General features: G+C 39.1%; 1 protein-coding gene across 13 annotated transcripts in view; it reads right to left on the reverse strand.

Annotated features, from left to right (window-relative positions):
- BNC2 (basonuclin zinc finger protein 2) overlaps window positions 1-19,474 on the reverse strand; it is a 355,957-nt gene that overhangs the window by 31,180 nt on the left and 305,303 nt on the right. For 12 of the 13 annotated variants that reach the window (XM_064501854.1, XM_064501846.1, XM_026097830.2 and 9 more), the window contains one exon: window positions 17,470-19,436. In XM_064501854.1, coding sequence (XP_064357924.1) covers window positions 17,470-19,436 — 1,967 coding nt within the window. Of the gene's footprint in view, window positions 1-3,232; window positions 3,277-17,469; window positions 19,437-19,474 lie in introns of those variants that run through there. The other variant, XM_064501855.1, reaches the window with a different exon arrangement.

Consider the following 19,474-nt stretch of genomic DNA (forward strand, 5'->3'; position numbering starts at 1 on the left):
GCAGAAGTACATATATGTATAGAAAACATAAAAACATTTGACCTAATAAAATCCTTTGAATGTATCTGGATTTTTTAGACCGCTTATTTGTACACCATCTACTAAATGAGATTTGATCCTGGCAATATAAATGTTGCATAAAGGAAGTGGAGAATGAACTCTTCAAGAAAGAAATACGCGGTCAAAGAGCTTAATTAAAGGCAGATCTCATTCAACCCCAGTGACCAGATCTACCCCATCCTAGGCAACATGGGACCGTGAGGAAAGTTACTTCTGAGAAATTAAGATGATATACACCAAAGAATGCCCCTAAATCTGTTTAGTTCTGTATTACATGTCATTTACCCTTAAAAATGAGGGGAATATTTCTCCCAGATGTTTTGACATGCAGTTTGCTGTGTCAAGAAAGTTTTAGTGAAGTCTCGCTTATTTTAGGAAGCTCAGAAGGCCTGACTTTTCATACAATTAACATTCTTCTTCCACGTTACTACTCATGAATTAGTCATATGGTAGGCAGAAGTGTGTGGACAAGTTCTCACCAGAGGGAAGCTCAGCCTTCTGAATTCAGTGATCTTAAGAATGAATCAGTGCTGCAAAAGATGATAATGATAATGATGATACACGTGAAATCTGTGGTTGCTGCCAAGCGGCCAGGGTATTACACCTCCCAGTTCACCACTGGCTTTCCAGACTGGAATTTCGGTAGCAGCACAATGCAGAGTGCTACAGTGACCACAGGAGCTCTCTGGCTGCATGCGTGATGCTGCTGGAGGTGGTATTATCCTTCCATCCTTAAGTTCACAAGAATACTCTTCCATAATTACAATTCACTGTCGGTTCCACCCCACCTACTACTAGCAAGCTTCTCTTGTGAGAGATGCACTGCATCAACAAAAGAAAGGGGATTATAAGCCTAGGAAATACGGTCAATTGAATGTACATGCCATTTACACAGCTCATAAATCCAGACTGGGTTCTCTTCAGCAGTTTCTTTCTATACCTGTCAATGAATCTGATTTTGTTAATTTACTATCCATTTGTTGGAAAGAAAAATGTAATGGCTGTTTTATTTTAGTTTATTTTTATTTAGTCATTCTTTTTATTTCTTTTTGAAGTGACTGAGGAGGAATTTATCATAGAGTAAAATTTGTCCTGGCACAGAGGGTGGTGTAAATTCTGTGTATGATTCAAGGCCAATTGTGGGTGCACACCAGGAGCATAAGTGGCTGCAGTACTATCTGCACTGGGACAAATCTCACTTCTAATGAGCACAGAGAAGCTGAGGAATTTCAAAGATAAAGAGTATTCCATTTATTTAAATTCAAGCACTATACAATGCAGAAAATGAAGTGGATGAAAAATTAATTTGTATGTTTTGCTGACAGTTCAGGGCAGGGCAGACTGTTGAAAATGAACCATGAAGCAATATTTTCTAATTTTAACAAGAGAAAAAAATTATTATGCTTAAATATTAAGTGGGTGAGAGAAAAAGAGAGCAAGATTGTTTCAACAACATAACTGTTAGGGCAGTCAGTTAAGGACTAAGGAAACCCCTTTTCTGGCCCTGATGCAGTCAGACAGAAAGGTCAGCCTTCGACATCCCAGCCAACCTCCAACATCCTAGCTACATGTCCTAGCCATTGGTCCCTTGCTCCTCCTTGGTAGAGTATAAGTGCCAAAGGTCCCTGATGGAAATCTCACTCCAACATCAAAATGACTGTACAGTATTGCACATCAAAATTCTGAAATGAATAATTTCAATGTTTCCACCTGTATCTCCCCACATCCCTCCTTCCTGTGTTTCCAGCTAAAGCAATTATCCCAAACCGCCTATAGCTCGAGTTCTGAAAATGCATTTTTGACAAATAAACAATTTGCCAAAATAATGTCACCCAGCTCTATCATTCAAATGCTGCACAGAAATCAGAGACAGGAGCTCACAGCAGCTTTGCTTTAAATTATAGTAAGTGATCCTGGCATTAAGTAATATGACAAAATTATATTTAGAGACTTAATACAGTAAAACACAACATTAAATATTCTTCCTTCCAGGTAATAGTCAATATTTTTTTAAGAAGAAAAAAGCTAATACTTGATTATGAAACCAAAGGTTCTATTGCAAAATCAAAGGCCAGGATACATTTGTCTGAAGGTTTGCACAGAGATCTGCAAACCTCTCATCGACAGTGGATATCGAAGTAACTGCTCAGGCTGTACAGGCCCCAGACAAGCTATCCTCCTGCACATTTAGTTTAAAGTCTTGTCAATCCATTTTAAAACATCATAAAGAACGAAGCTTTCACTATTCCTCCCATGAGGATTCTTCCACACCTAACCAGCTCAATAGAAGTTTTGCCCAGTATTCAGCCTACTTTTCTTACCTATAACAAAAAGATGTGAACGAAAGCTCTCTTTGTTTCTCTTCACCTCGAAGGCTGTCAATTAAGGTTTACAGCTTCATTTAAAACTTTCACATGATTTAAATCTCTAGCACGGCAATGCATTGTGGTCTTACCTCAATTCATGTTGCTTTCCTGTTTATTTAGGCCTGAAACTCACAAAAAGGTTCAGAATACGTGAACGTAACAAAGTAAACCCAGAATTTTATCCTTTCTCAGAACCTCTGCAGACTAAAAGTGCTGAGTTTCACGCAGCTAAAATCAAAGAACCAGAAAGTAAGACTCTGACTAAATATAACAGTGTACATATTTATGAGAAAAGATGTGGCCTTAATTCTGATGTTTCTTCAAGAAGGAAGCAGCAATCATTTTCCCCATTTACTTAAGAAAAATCAACAATAAAATAGTTCCTGGAATTTAATTAGTACTGTTAAAGAAACTATTCTCTTATTTACCATTCTAATTTTGCCTCTCTCTCAGTAGCCTTTGATAAAACCGGATTTTTTTTAATGTTAAAAAAAAAGGACATCCATAAATTTAAGCAAAGATAACAAGGTTTGAAATCCTGGTCTGAAGTAAATGATGAAAATCACATTTATATAAACAGGACCAAGATTTCAGTCTGTGCATTACCACTTCCGTGTATCCGATCATGCTTAATTTGCCTCTGAAAGCAAGAGGAAAAATAGGGATAGAAGCTAGTACTTTAGAACAATGGGTGAAGACAAAAAGCTACACTACTCAGTGAAACTATGGCATTTTTACATGAGTAGTTTGGGTAATTGCATTGGTTCTTGAGGCTTTAAATTGCATAGAATCTGAAAAATATTAACCTTTCATAGGAAGAAAATCCAAAAGGTAACATACAGTTCAGCACCTATTAAAAAAAGTAAAAAAAAAAAGTGCTTATTAAATGCAGGAAATAAAGGACAAGCAAGTTCTTGCAAATTAAAGATGTGGAGCCCAGTCATTTCAATCCCTTTCAATATGAAACAAATCACTCACACTGGTCACGAAGACAGCTCCCTCTACACTCAAATTATTCACTTGAAGATAAGCTCCCACCAAACTCTTTAGGGGTTTAACTAATTTACTGCACAGATACGGCACGTCTGTTGTAATAACAGGTAGGATGTATTGGGGTCGACCATTTATCAGAATTAGACTTCTTTTTTCAATTCGCAGTGAATTATGCTGCCTACACTGCTCCTCTTTCTCAGAGCTTCCCATCCCCTTACGGCCCCTAATGTGGCAGGCAAACAAAATTGACAGTCTCATCTTGTCAACAAGGGGTGATTCTCCTGAGAAGCCATTTAACTTTGCAGAGGAAGCAATGTATTAATGTGCCTGTCCCAGGAATGTTAATCATCTTCAAGCTCCCTCTAACTTTGACATGAACGAAATCACCAAATTTGTTTACTAAATGAATCGTAATATGCTAATAAGAGAGCATGACATATATGGTAAAGCCAAACAGATGGTTTGTTTACTCCACTTTGCAACTTTATAAATGTTGTAACTCTGAAGATGTTAGCGAGAATTATTGGTTTGTTGGCAGAGGCAAACATGCCTTTTGCATACTTAATCTAGAGTTAGAGTCAGAAAACAATTTGTCATCACCATGGAATGCATTAAAAATGTTAATGTCGAGATGGCATTTGTGGAGGCAGGATAGCCAACTATGCAAGCAGATACTCAGGTTAAATGTGGAACTGATATCTGATGGCAATGTGTGCTACCATATCATGTTTCAGTGTAAAATCTCACAGGTTGTGGATTTTTGAAAGGCCCAGTAATTCAGTACATACCTGTTGAGGTGTTTAGTGAGACAGTCCTTACGGTGTGAACAGAATTACACTTTCACAACAGCTGTGTGTGCTCAGAAGCATCGAGGTCATGTCGCACCCTTAATATATTACTATTGTTGTCCATTAAAGATCAAAAGATATTACAAACAAAAAGCATAACCACTGGCATATTTGCCAAAGTTCCTCAGAAATGATCATAATTGTTTTGCAACACTTCAACCTCACACTTTACTAGCTGCCTGGAAGCAAAACAGACACATTACAAAATAGCCAGCACTCTTGTCTACTTGCCGGACCGGTTAAGAAAGTTTAGGACAAAATGATTTATCTCACCAAGTACTTCCAAAGTGAACTATCTAAATGTAGCAATGTTACATGCACAAGAAGGTCATCACATGTGGGACATGGTCCTTCAATGGAAATTACAAATGCTCAGAAAAACTGACATTCAGTCCATCTGTCATAAGCTATTTCTAGAACCTACACATGCTCTATGGCAAAGTTTATCCCCATGCAGGTGATTCACACAAGGCCCTGCACAGCACTTGGGCATTACGTGCTCTTCTCCTGTATGTTTACGTATTTTGCTGGTCCGTCACACAGAGTGTGTTTCCCCCTTAAGAAGTATGGAGACAACATCTAGTTAGAATTTGTTGGCAAATTACATGAATTGACATTTATTTTCAAAATTAAATCCTCTAAGTATTTCATGATCCAAGTTTTATAATCAGTAGTTTTCACTTTTGATTTTACTATTATAACAGCCATACAAAATGTGATAGATTTGCAAGATTTTATGCAAACAGTCCCTTCAGTTCAGCATTACACTCATGAATTCTACTTCGAGTTTCAAGTTTCAGTAAATGCAAAATCTCAAAATAAAACAGTCAGAACACCTGATCCAGGGATGTCTTTTTTATGATTTCAGGTTCTCTGGAAAACACTTAAACCATTCCTTTTTGTCACACTGCAATGGCAATGAGAATTCACACTGCTTTGTTTGTCTAAAAATGCTGGTTTTATTTATATAATACCAGAGGAACTATAAAACAAAATACGATGTGGCACTTCAACAGCACTCCTCTATTAGTGATTTTACATTACTAAATAAGTATCCCTTTCAGGTCAGCTGATAGCTGATTATCCTATAACCTTCCTTCACTGACGCCCCAACTCCTCAGTAATTTCAATCCTCAGAGATTCTTCCATACATACTATTGTCAGTGGTTATTAAATTCTCAACTTTTTACCCATCCACCAGAGACTGTGCAAAGATATCTAAGGGAAGTATGAGTTCAGCTTGCTGTCCAAGGATTATTTTGGAAGAAACATTAGCGTCCGTCCCAGCCTGGCGCTTATATCTCATTTGAAACATCTACTCATTCCTGACCAACAAAGAAAATTTCAATAAAGTACTTTTACTGGTTTAACAGCAGTGAGCTCCTGGGATTGTCAAAGTGCTCAGTCTTTTCCGAGGAGAGAAGGAATCAGCAGCTCAAATATAATTAACCTTCCATTCTCAATGCAAACTGCCACGCACAGGAGCTCTGCAGTCTATTAGTGAAGTTATAACGGCCAACAGGCAGAGGCAAAATTGGTCAAAAAGTTGGCTGCTGCTGTCATATTTTTAGAATTATGATTAATGACACTAATAATGTGGATGATTACTGATATGTGTATCTCCTGCAGTTTATCATATTGCACTGGCTGCCTACGTCCACAATAAACATGATGCTATCATTTACCTCTTTATTGAAGGCAATCCTTCTCTTGAAGGAGCACATTCTAATTACTTTGTAATGTTTTATGTCTTAAACATTTTGCAGCTCTGGACCTTGCCAACTGCTTCATGTCTACCATTGATTAATTACAGAATGTTTAATCAAAATTTAGAACCTAATGCAGTCATTTATGAGTGTGCTGCAGTGCCAAGGTAGTTAGGCTGCCGTCCCAAGCTTGGAGAGTGCTGGGTTCAAAATTAAATCCCAGAAATATGGAGGATGCCAAAGATTTTACCTTGGATGATTTAAGTTCTACAGTCTTACTTCAGTTGATGAATGACGTGGACCCACCCAAAATGAGAGGTCCTTCTTGTGTATGTGAGCGTGCTCCTGTGCTCCTACTATGTTTTTTTTATTTCAAATGTCTTCATTTTTCCCTTTATGCCATTGTTGCTGCAGTTGTTTCTCAGCTCCTTTATAAGCTTTTCCTGCTGCTAAAGCCCTTGCAAATGCCAGTCAAGACAGTGTAGTTTTGAAGTGGTTAAACAAGTGAAAAATAATTTGCAGGGACAAATACATAAGTTTTTTTTTTAATGTGGATTTTTATGGTACTGTCATACAACCATTCACCGTTGAAGTTAAGTGTTTTTTTAATACCATTACTGAACTGCTGAAATGGATGCTAATATAGCTTGGAGTGCTAATGTCAAATCCTGGTAATAAAAAAGACAGACTGCTGAATGAAATAATTTCAAGTAAAAAATAGAACAAAAGTGCTCTCGCTCTCGCTCTCCACTTTTATTGAATTGGGACTGACTGAGCCAATTGCTTTAGAAGTCTGTAAAACACAATTACTAGTGAGCTGACTGACCCAGCAGTGCCCCTTCTGTGACAGAACAGGCTAAAAAGGCTGCAGAATTAGTGCTGCTGCCCTATCTGGCTATCAGACCTGAGAGACTTCCAGTGCGGGATGTGTTATCCTCACTGCCAGGCCCTGACTCCTTTCCTCATGAAATCTTCATTCTGAGTCTTGCATAATATATCAGTCGCATGCATCTTCTTAAACCAAGGGCTCATTTACCTCTTCTGAGTGGGAATCTAAGTTCTTTTCCTAGCCACTATATTTTCAGATCTCTGTCTACCAATACAGCTATATATAGTTCTATCTTTTGGTACACACACGCACACACATACACACACACACGCACACACATTCATATATATGTTTAGGGTACTTTTATTTCCACATTTTGTGTGCTACACACAAAAGTAAAATTTAAGATTTATGGGCAGCAAAATTAACTCTCTCCCGTCTGTATTTTCAGTTGTAAATGGCTGAAGTGTAATTGCTTTTTTATTTTGGCATAATGAGGAAAAGGAGAAAGAGAGAGAGAGAGAAAGAGGGAGAGAGAGGAAAAATGTATTAAATTGGAAGCGGGCAATATTTTTCCCTAGTTAATAAAATAAGCAATAAGGTCTGTAAAGCACTAGAATCAAAATCAGTAACATCAGAAATAACAACTTATAATTTACAACTTATTTTTCAGACTCAAATAGTTTGACATGACCATAGAGTTTCGAGGGTTTTTTTTCCTTTCTCTTCCAGAAAGAACACAAAAACAAAGACACAGAAAAAGTATCTTCTTAGAACAATCCCATCCTTTCTTTCTCTCCCTGCATTTCATCCATATACCACAGACCACTTTATGTTTATACACAATGCCAACAAAGTCCTCCAGTCCTTTCTTTTTTATGACAGTGTACATTTCTGGCAAATCTAAAACTCTTTCATTTGTCTTCCAGGTCCATTTATATGAAGCTTGTAGGTGCCTCATGGCAAAAATGTTGAATTATTTCTTAGACGGGTCTTTTTAAGTAATGCTTTTTAGGGCAAGCTTAAATGTGAAATGAGCTCTTAATTAAAAAAAGAAAAACTTTCTTAGCACAAGGCAAAGTGCTTGTTTAAAAGATGTTGCTGGGAAGTATGAGGCAGTACTAAAAGCCTTATGTTTTCATTAGAGGAAGTGGTGGGCTCAACACTTCTGTCAGGGACTACCCAGTGTTCACCATTAAAAGATCAACATGTGAACAGCAGTAATTGGCATCATATCTGAAATATCCCAGTGTTACTTCAGTATCCTGTAGACCATCAGAGGTATCTCTAGTGCCATTGGTAACTATTTATATGCACCTGCTGTATGTGAGCAGAGTGCTTTGCCTGCAGTATCTACTAAATAACCACAAATCACATGTGCCATATCCCAAATACTGGCACATGATTAGGCACTGCTGGATATCTTTTTCGAAGAGAGGCACAGGCCAGAAGAATGTGAGTACTTCAGGGCAGCATTGAGGGGTGATGAAAAGCCGCACACAGGCTTGCAGTGCCTATACAGCACATAGCCTTTCCTTGACACAATCTAGTATTTAAACCTCGCTGATAACCCTGCATCTCTCCTCTCAGTATCTCCCTTAGACAAGTAGTCAGCAGTCTGGTTATCTTTCCTCTTAACTCTTTCTAACTACACAGTACACTCTTGTAAATGACAGATCCTAATTTATGCATTTGCTATTACACCATCATATTCTGTAACCACTGGCAGTATGTGTAACCATGTAAAGGTCTCACGGAGCTTTTGTTTTTTACAGGGCCTACAAACTGCCCAAAATTTTTGAGGAACATCTTTTTGGTAAGACATACTCCAGTCTAAAACATCCCCTTCTGTTGCAAATCTGCCTTCAGGCTGGTGCCTTAGACACCACTGACTACAGCAAAAGCCTCCCTGTAACTCTTAACTGATCCACCTGAGACCATTAGCCAAGACCTACCTTAGCTTGTCAAAAGCACTGTGATAGGAACCCAAATGAGCTTTCCTCTACCACACTGGTCACCTGTAACATAATTCTATGTTGAAACATACCCAGTGACTTATACTACCTCATAAACCCTAGGAATGACTGTATCTTTGGCATGAGCCAACTCTGGACAGTCTCCACCTCTGTCTAGATATACTGACAGATATACTGGCACGCTGCCCCTCAAAACTGAGTTCTAGATATTTTGGGTCATCTCCACCTGGTAATTTTTTCCCCTTCTGGGTTATTTTGGGGGAGTTATTTCTGGGACTTGCCTCACCAGTTTTCCTGCTTTCAGCTAAACCTAACTTTGTATTTGAATATGTCCAAGCACAGTCACTTAGTTCATTTTATAACCCATTCACCAGGTGCTGAAAGACAGCTCGAGTCTCAAGGTGAGAGCTTCATCATCATTAAAGAGAGACAAAAAAGGCCTCACCAAGGAGGCATCTTTGGTCAGGCCATAAGGTCTTGATGTAAAGTTTGCCAGGCCATAAGGTCTTGATGTAAAGTTTGCCTCCTCGGGTGACAGATTCTCTTGGCAGACAGACAAGCACAGCTGATACACAAAGGTATCATGTATATATACATATATACGTATGTACCTGATGACTCTTCTTTAGAGCCACAGACATTTTTACCTCCACTTTGGACACAGACGAAGCCTGTAGGTTGCAAATTTCCAAGACCACTAGCCCTGTAGTTTTTCTTTGCTATCTTTGTACATGTTGAGAAGTCACCTAGATTATGAAAAATCTGCTAGGTAACTCCACAGTGGGCTTTGAAATAGTTTGCTTTGTCTATTCTTGGGTACATATTCCATGAGCAGAGATAGGCCTCATCAGGCATTGGTATTCCCACTGAAAGAAATTTCCATCTATGTCCTGTCAACATATTTCCATACAACAGTGCACTACAAACTAGACCTTAAGCATGACATGAGTCAAAACTTTGCCACACTTTTTCAGTTTAATAGTCCTTCCCTCCCACCCTAACAAACCTATTGCTATCATCAGACTCCTGCCTGCTTCTCTCTCCCTGCTGTGCAAGAAGTTCCTGTATCTCTAAGTCTCTCCCAACTACACGTTTTAGGAAAGTGCTAGCACCTTTACACCGGCAAATTCTGCTGCTTTGGTCCCTCCCTGTCCATCTTGGCTACAGGTCAAAGAGATGAGCAGGCCCCTGCAGAGGCAGACTCTTCCCCGCCAGATGATTTAGCAGCTGATTCCACTCCGAGGCTCCAGAGTCGTGTTCCTTGCCTCTTGTTCTTCTCCTCTCTGAGGAGCCTCACCTCCTGAAAAAAGGAACCTACACCCTTACGAAGCTGCACCCTAAATGAAAAATGGTTACAAAGACTGAGTATTTTGCATCCCTCCCAGTGGTGCCATTTCTCAAGGTTTCTTCCCCAGAACCTCTGCTTTTCCATTCTCACAGTTCTTGCCTCACCTACCATGGCTCCCTCTTACTTGGCAGCCCATTTACCTGCCAACTTCGTGTCTCTCTCCTTCATCCCAGGCTGTAACTTTGAGAGCTTTAACTTTTGGCACTGTAACTCCAAGGGACAGTAAACACACAGCTATTCCTGGCAGGGGGTGTCTCCCTCCCATGCATCATTTCTCCCCAGCATCTTCCATCTGGATGCTATCACTCTCAAGACTCAGCCTCTTCTTGTTCCTTTTTCACTTGTATAGGCTTTTGGCAGTAGTGCCCTGATGCTATCTCATATCTACAAAGTTTCCTTCACTGTAACATAAACCTTAACGTCTTCTACTATCAAGTCTGAAAAAGCAGCTGGAACCTTTCTCTGCAGGAACTAAAGTAGGTAGATGCTTAATTTTTCCCCAGTCTCAAAAGACTTTAAGAAAGGTGGGACATTATCTAAGGAACAGCTCTGCATTTAGACAGATCAATGGAAAATATTCAATTTTTTCCCACTCTCTTCTTGGAGAAGAGTTTTTTCTTTTTTCCAGTTCTTTCCTAGAATCTAGGGGCAACCAGGATATCATGAATAAGCATTCATGTTCCCACTGCTGTCCTCCCAAATAATCTCTTTCACCAAACCATAAAGCATACAGAATCTGCACAGCAAACTTGGACAAAACAAGTTAAACATTTACACCATTTGTCTCTACACATATCAGGGGAAAATAATCCTTTCTGTATGCTTTGCTTTTAGCTACTATTTTTCGTCTGGTATTTTTCGTGCTTTACTTATGCTTGCCACCTATCTTAATCCTGGAGCAGCTTATTTAAATGACCTTTTCAGGTCACTGAAAAATCATTGACTTACTCTGTGAGTTTACACAGAAATGAGGTATTTTGCACTGTAGAAGAAGATGTACAGTCACTGTCAAATTGATGCCATATTCTGTACCCAGAAAGAACAAAATAATGATGGCAGCAGATAGTTTAAAAAAAAAATCTCAAACTCAAAACAAATGAACATGTGTAGTTGGAGAAGACCTCCCTTCATACTGGAGCTGATCCTGCAACCCTTACTCACATAAGCCCTCTTTAAGGCTTGCTTAAATTCCATTCTTTTCTAGAAAAAAATTATCATGGACAAATTACTTCTATGAACTCTAGTTAAATTCTGCTTCTCTTGTTCACATTGGTGAGTTTGCAACTTGGCAAGTCATGCCTCTGTGTTCAGCATCACTACTCATGGAAGAGGGAACTGTGTTAAGGGTGGCACAAAACATCTGTTTATGATACAGGTTCTCTTGGATAAGGAGGAGTTATGTGAACATTAGCAATGACACACATCTTAGTGACTCTGCAAGAGAAAACCTAATGGTTCATACAATTCTACTGGATATGCAGATAGTCTCTTCATGAACTGCATCATGACCAGAAACAGCAGTATGTGTGTAAATATGTTTATATTTAAAAAATAGTTCTTTTATCTCTTGATGAATGGTTCATCAAACACCTAATGTCTTAAAACTGTCTTTCATTGTTGTTATTGGAGGGCACTCATGCAGCATTTGACAGCTACTTATAATAGGGGAACTACAGTAACAGTTATCATGGACTAGTGTGAAATATCTCATTTCTTGGAGCTATCTGTTCCTAGAATTGAGTGCATTTATAGAAAATAATTCTCTAAAAAGTTATCTGTAGAAGTTTCCAAACATAGTGGGGATGATGAAAAAATGGGTGCTGTTGTGTCAAGGAGGTGATAACAGGAGGCAGGTAGCAGGTTTCTCACATCTTCACCTCCCTTGATAATGTATGCAGTGGCTCATCATAGGTAACTGATGTTAATTTATTCAAGCACACGTGTACAGGGCTGGAAGTCATGTAACCAGATGAAAAGTATGTCTCTGCTTTTTCAGTGCAGCTACCCAGAGGCCTATATCTTCACAAATTTAGTTCTGAAGACATCAGCAGGTTTTAATAAACCACATACAGATGTCTTGCTCCATACAAATCAAGGAGTTTACATGTTTAAAACTGAACTGATTTAACTGGGAATCAAATGGCATGATCACACTTGGCACCAATAGTTGCCTCATATATATTTATAAGTCACCCTAAGCAAATATTATTTTGTTTTTAAATTTATTCATGGGGCTCAATCACCTTTCCCACCTTGCGGAACACACACACACATGCTCATTTTGTGAGAAAATTTAAAGACAAATCCGAACAATTAATATTCTTACTTTAGTGGAAGAAAGACAAAGTGAAAAGTTCTTACTTTGTTCCTCTGAACAAGTACAATTGAAATGAATTTATTTTACATACATTTAGATAATGGTAAACATGGTAACACATCATTGCCAATACTGTGTACCAACCTAGGAAACAGAGACTTTAAAATTGCTGGTACTGAGGTAAAATGGGGATTTAGCATGAACTAAGGCTGACAGAGAAGATGGCTGTATTTCTCCTTAAAATCTGACAGCATCTTATCAACAGGACCTACTCAAGGTGGAAGAGCCATAGGTCCTCATGTTTCACCAAGGCTTTTGACCATAAAATTCCAGGATCTTTAAGGAGAGAGCCAGAAACTAAGTCAACTGTTTAAGGCTTCTTCTTCCAGGTCTTCACCTCTGCACGTCCTCTCCAAAACAGAGACTCTGAGATGAAGCTGGATTGACTATCTTCTCCAGACAGGAAATAAGCATTCCTCCTTCCTAGCTGCATGTCTCACTCCTAGCCCAGAATCATCCCTGGAGTAGCTACACCTCCGTGCTGGCTTCAAGCACTAACCACACCTACTTTTTGTATGGCGAAGCCGGTAGCTGCCCAGGCAGGGCTCAGAGAAGCTGAGGCTGGGAAAGAGATCCCAGGGGCACTGGCTCTCCGACAGTCTGGGCTGCAGGGCTCCCTCCTCGCTCACAGGAGAGACTTCATCCTGGGCTCAGGAGGAACTCTCTTTACAAAGACAATTTTGCCCAAAAAGGTTTCTTCCATTCAAGCACTCAGTTTGCACAGGAACTTATCTTGCTGCCTTCTTTCTCCCTTCCTTCCAAAAGGAAAAAGATGTCTTTCAGTTCAAAAGAAGCTTCTGACATTGCCTCTGTCCACTGACACTGCTTTTATTATGGTTTCTTTTACTATTTACTCTCCATTGCCTTCCTGCAACAACATATAACCTGAACATCTCACCTTTAGAAGAAAAAGACATCTGAAGTATATACAGAAACAGATAGAAAAACTAATTCAGGGACTGGTTGGTAAAGAATGGAAGAAAAAAATAGTTTTGACAATTGTAGTGCTTTCAGAAGAAGAAAGAGGGAAGAACTCTGCTTGGGGAAATGATGAAAGATACAGCTAAGTATAAGGTTGATTTGATGAGTGCTTTTACTGATGGGTGAAAATGGCAATGAAAAAGCCCTTTTAAAAAAAATCTAGGCTCAGTGGAGCCTGACTATTCAAAAGCAATGCTATTTTTGTATAAGGTAAAGCAGAGAATTATTGGTACTTCGACAGTAAGTGCAGACACTGCTTTGCTCTTCCCTGCCTTATGCTGAAAAAATACAGGTGGAGAAAGGCAGGACTCCTGAACCTCTGGTCACCTAATTCACAAGGAATAGCACTGTTTAGTCAAAGATCTCAGAATATATTCCAACCTTTCCAACAGATGGATATCTAGACAGGAGTCGACCTAGCCACAGATGATCTAGGAATGATGAAGCTCATTTTTGCCAACCCCCAACACAAATTGCTGCAGAACATGTGCCACCACGAAAGGCTGTGGCTGTTACACACAGACAAAAAACCTCATTCAGTCAAGGCAGGGCAGCGTTTCCTCCTGATATAATCAACTACCTCTGTTAACTAACAGTGTCCATTCGCAGCCCTGTTGGAAAGACAATTAGACTGCTAGACCCATGGTCAACAGTAAGAGTTTGTACATGTACAGGACAGGGAAAATATAGGCTAGCCTTTGATCAACCAGAATTGTGTTGCAAAGGGTCTTAAACTGCATCAGATGCCTCTAGAAGGAATAGAAAGGAGTAGCCAAAATTATTATCTTCACAAAAGTTTGCATTTTATTTTAGAACATTTTCTCTAACTTTATTATTAATAATATTATTAATATCATTACTAATTATATTATTAATAATAAAAAATAACCTCACTAGATCCAATAAGCTACGGGATAGGAAGAACTTCCAGTTATTTAAGAAGATAGTACTGCAAAAATCATATAATTTTAGTTATCAAAACACAGAAATTCTAAGCCTTTCTAATTAGTCAAAAGTCAGTAGATTATGTGACTCACAACACAAGCGAATCACACAAACTTTTAAAAATGTGTCCAAAAGAATGGAACACCAATACATGACAAATACTCTCCAGGAATGCCTACTGTGTACTTTAGGTGGCTATTTCTTATTTTTTCTACAGCAATTAATATCAAAATGGTCCTCAGCTTTTAAGTGAAACTGATTAAAGTGACTGGAAGAAGTTCTCATTTTGCAATGCTATTAATTTAGTTATGTAGCAGTTATGTTTGAGGTGCTCCTCGTAATTTGAAGAACTAGAAATTGTATGTTTAAGTAATGACTCTCTCTAAAATAAATATGCATATTCAAAGGGAAGAACAGCAAAAAATGAAAACAAATTGAATGGAAAAGTCTTGAGGGGGATTTTACAGTTTGCAAGAAACAATACATTAATTTAACTTTTACTTCCTAAGTTGACTTTACAAAAACCTTCTCTTTTCAGAGATTCAGTACTAAAAATGTTTAAAATATTTACTTAAATCTATCATCCACCATCTTTTATATGTTTTACATATGTGTTTCTTTTTGTGCAGTTGTAGGCATTGCAATTCTGGACAAGACTGGATATCAGAGAGAATCTTTAAAGATACTTCTTGCTGAAATATCTGAATGAATTATCAAGAACCATGAGAATATGACTAGGCTCTTTCAAATGTATTTCCAGACAAATTCTGCAGCCCTGGAGTGCTGATGAACCTGTAAAAACATCAGGCTTGAAAGGGCACTCAAATTACACCATGCCTTTGAATTTTTGGACTGTATAACCACTCTTAAATCTCTCCAATTAACAGCTATTGTATGCCTATGAATTTCTGCTGTCCCAAACTCAGTAAATAACTGAAACATATTCTGAATTTTACTGATGGAATTATATGAAAAGCTGGCCTTGTGCCTTACACAACGCAAAATAATATGTAAATAAAAAAATTATCTTTAAATATAAAGCCTGCATTTTCAGTTCCTGAATCAAATATTTTTATTTTACAGCTTGCTTTCAATAAGCTTAATAAGAGTATCCTACCCAGCTCATGTGATATTTTCAAAATGTGCCTATTCTTTAAATATTCAAGTCTCAAATATTATGTATAGACCATCATAGTCATCTCTTTCTTAAAATGCATATATCTTTACTATGATAACTTCTTTATTATTAGCATAATCTATCAATGGTTTCCTACTGAAATTTAGGACTTCAAATAATATTCTATATCCAAAGCCAGCCACTTCTCACTTTGCACACTGAATGCAAAGCTGTTTTTCTTAGCACATGACTGACACTTTATAATTCACATGAGAAAACAGACCATCCAAAATGAATTCTGGACTAAAAAAACCTGTGCAATTTCAGGAACTAAAGTGTCGCACATAGTTAAGCCCAGCATGGAATATACCATTGAGGCTTCAGTTCTGCAATGGATTCTTCTCCTATGCTTCCCTTGTCAAACTCAAATTTCAAAAAGTTATCAAGAGGGATAGGGAGCCTTAATTTAGTTTTTACCTGCTTCACGTCCAATGGTTTCACCCTACTGTGATGCAAACTTTCTAGATTTTCCTTCTTATCCCTGTAGAACTGTTTCGTAATGTGTGTTCCTGTTTTTATATTTCATGAATTTCATAAATTGTAACAGAAGACATGAGATACTCAGGGACTAGACTTTCCATCAAAATAGTGAGTTTTGGGTCCTCAGTCTCCTCAACATTAAGTTGCTTTCATTTTATATGCATGAAATATTCACTTGCAAACTCTATTAGGTTCAATGAAAAAAAGATAAAGGAACCGTGTGTGAAATGTTTAGCTAGGTTTAAAGTCCTTCCTGTGTCCGCTGAATTTCTACGGCATAATGAAAAAATATGAAACACAAATAAAGGAAAAGAGATGAACCAATCTCACCATCACTCCATGAACCAGAGATATTCTGTTAGTGACAATATGATCATCATCACATGTGAGAGCTTTCATCCACAAGTATGAAATAACTGTGTTATCATACCGCCTTGACAAATTCCATTTATATTACATTTTCCTTAGGAATCAAAAAGAACCGTGTATAAAAAAAAACTAAGAGGTTAAGGACCAGCTGCTTCTGTTTAAGCCCAACTGTTTCAGTATTGATGCAGCATAGCTGGGGTGTGATGTCATCTGAAGGACCAGCAGAAAATACCCTTGTTGATCTTAAAAATATGTAGGGGTCTAGCTTCTCCTTTCTGAGTGTGCAGAATTCCCATCAATGGGGAAGGGAGCTGCTCACATGCAGAGAAGAAAATAAAGTGGACTAAATGGCCATACTGGATAGAGAGATGTAAGTTCTCCTAAAGAAAGATAAACTATTTTCTTATGCTTTCTTTAGGCTAGTTTGCTACAATGTGGCAGTCAGTTTTAAAAATTGAAGAGAAGAAAGAATATTCTTTTAATGCTTCGTGCTTGCTTTCATATGGTCTGATGGAGATGGAAATCATTCTTTTATTCTAGTCTTTCCATTTTTCCCTCCCTCCCTCCCTCCAACCATCCATTTGTCCCTTCCCCTCCTTTCTGGTTCAACGTTTTGATGCACATGCATGAAGATATTTGTATTGTATATAATTTACTATACATTTAGTAGAAGTTTTTCTTGATTTAAAAGCTGCAGGGAGAAGAAAATTAATGTAATAAAAAGCTGCAGCTTATAAACAGAAGTACAATACACATATGTTCACAGGCATACAGAAAGAATAATGACATTTATTATCTAGCCAGTCACATAAGATGATGGCAGAACATATACTATTCTGAATGCCAGGCAACAATGAAAATCTTAAAGTGATAAAACTCTCTCAATGTCATGGGAACATGATTGTCACTTGTTATTACTGTGCATCTCTCTATTTCTTCATATACCCTAAACTGCCTATTCTTACATAATTCAACACATTTAATAATGTAGAAAATCAATTAATATTTACTGACCTGTCTCTGCTTCTCCGTGATGGGAAGGCAGCATTACAGCCAGCCACTGTACAGACATGCATCTCTTTTAAATGAACGTTTCTGTAGTGAAGCTTCACACTGTAGGAACTCTTGAAACTCTTCTTGCACACGTAGCAGATCTTGGGGTCTGGGCTTGAGCAGAGCTCGCCTTCTGGGGAGAACTTCTGAGGGCTGCTGTAGTTGAATGTGGAAGCGAAACTTTCATGAAGGGCAGCCATACTGGCACTGCCTCCATTGTACAGTCCATACTGGCTCATGTAAAACATATCGTACGTAGGGTCTGTATACTCTTCCTTCACCTTAATGACATCCTGGTTAGAAGAGTCATTGTGGTTTTCATCTGGCCTGTCACCATGCATCATGGATTTCTCACCAGGTTCGTGCAGGCGATCATCACCTTCCATGGACTCCTCACACAATTTGGGCTCTGAGGACTCCGACTCATTTTCATAGTCTCTCTCATGCTCCTGGTCTTCTGAAGTCATGCTGTCTGCCCTTCTTATCTCTGGTCTGGAAATGCATCTGCTTCTGTCACTTTTGGAAAAGTCTTTCACTGACAGGCCTGGGCTCATTTCCTCCTGAGAATGGCAGTGATTGTCATGACCAATATCATTCACCATTGTGCTGCTATCATTCACCTCCTCATCTTCATCATCAAACTCATCAGCGGTATCAATAACTTCCTTTTCTATTTTAACTGGCATGCTCGACTTCCTTGGCTTCTTCTTGGGGGCAAGGTCAGCATTAGGCTCCGGGTTGGGCATCAGCACTGAAGGTACAGATGACTCCGAAGGAGGAGGGGGATGCTGCTCCATGCTGCTCACTGCTGGTATTATGGGACTGGTGGGGAGGGATGTCGGAGGACTCACCATCTCCCCAGGAGTAAGTAAATTTCTGTAAAAAGGAGGAACAGGTTGGACAGTCTTTAAAGCTGGAAACACCAGTTGACTAGGAAGAGGGTTCTGTAGTACAGGGTCCAGAGGGGGAGTGGTAAATCCCATCGGTGGACGCCCAGGGCTTGTTAAAGTTAGACTGGATTTTGTACTTGCTATGACAGGAGTGGCAGCACCGGATGTAGCGCGAATTAGATCTTTGTCTCGGTTATTCCTTAACATGGGCATGTGGAGGCGAGGGTTGGGGTTTGCACTGTGACGATTGCGACTTCTGAGAGAGCTGAAGACCATGTTGCAGCCTTCAATAGTGCACCGGTGCTTGATTTTCAGGTGAACGGCATTGTAGTGGATTTTGAGAGTACCTTTGTCATAGAAAGTTTTACCACATGCATTGCAAAACACTCTTCCCTTCCTTGAGGCAGATCCCATTCTCCTCATTCTGTGAATGCGGAACGAGCTTTTTGTGTGCTCTGTTTTGGATAAATCATTGACAGGCGTAGATGTCTGAACAGGAGAGACGCAGGCTGGCTCAGTTTTGGGCTCGACATTTGTGATGCTGGTCAAAGCATTCCTGCTGGATGTCTGCTCATTCTTGAAGGGTGTAGGGGAAACTTCAGACTCACTGCTCTCATTATATTCATTTTGGGTTGTAAGGCTTGGTTCACGCAGCCTCATTGCTGGCTGTTCCAGCAGGAGGCCATTTGGAGGCAGCCCCAGCAGTGGAGCAGAGACTGGATTTATGTACTGGAATGGAAGTAGGAATGCAAGGCTATTCGGGATGTTTTCAAAGTGATGAATGCTGGAAGGGTTGCTATTCTCCAGGTGAGCAAGGAGACTTGGGCTCCTGGTGCGATTATTGCTTTCAATAAAAGTCCTTATATCTGAATCTGTCTTTGAAGATGGCACAGCCACAGCCTGCCCTTCTTTCTCTTGAATTGCCATCAGCTCCACAATGGATTTGGTTTCTCCAAATCTCAGAAACTGCTGAAGGGTAATGATCTCTTCTTCCCTGGACATGATGGCCCAGCGGTCCAGCACCTTGCCTGCAGCATCCTGGAGGCCATATCAAAGAAACAACAAAGAAAAACACA

Source organism: Dromaius novaehollandiae, chromosome Z (genome assembly GCF_036370855.1).
Source record: "Dromaius novaehollandiae isolate bDroNov1 chromosome Z, bDroNov1.hap1, whole genome shotgun sequence".
Classification (NCBI taxonomy): Eukaryota; Metazoa; Chordata; class Aves; order Casuariiformes; family Dromaiidae; genus Dromaius; species Dromaius novaehollandiae.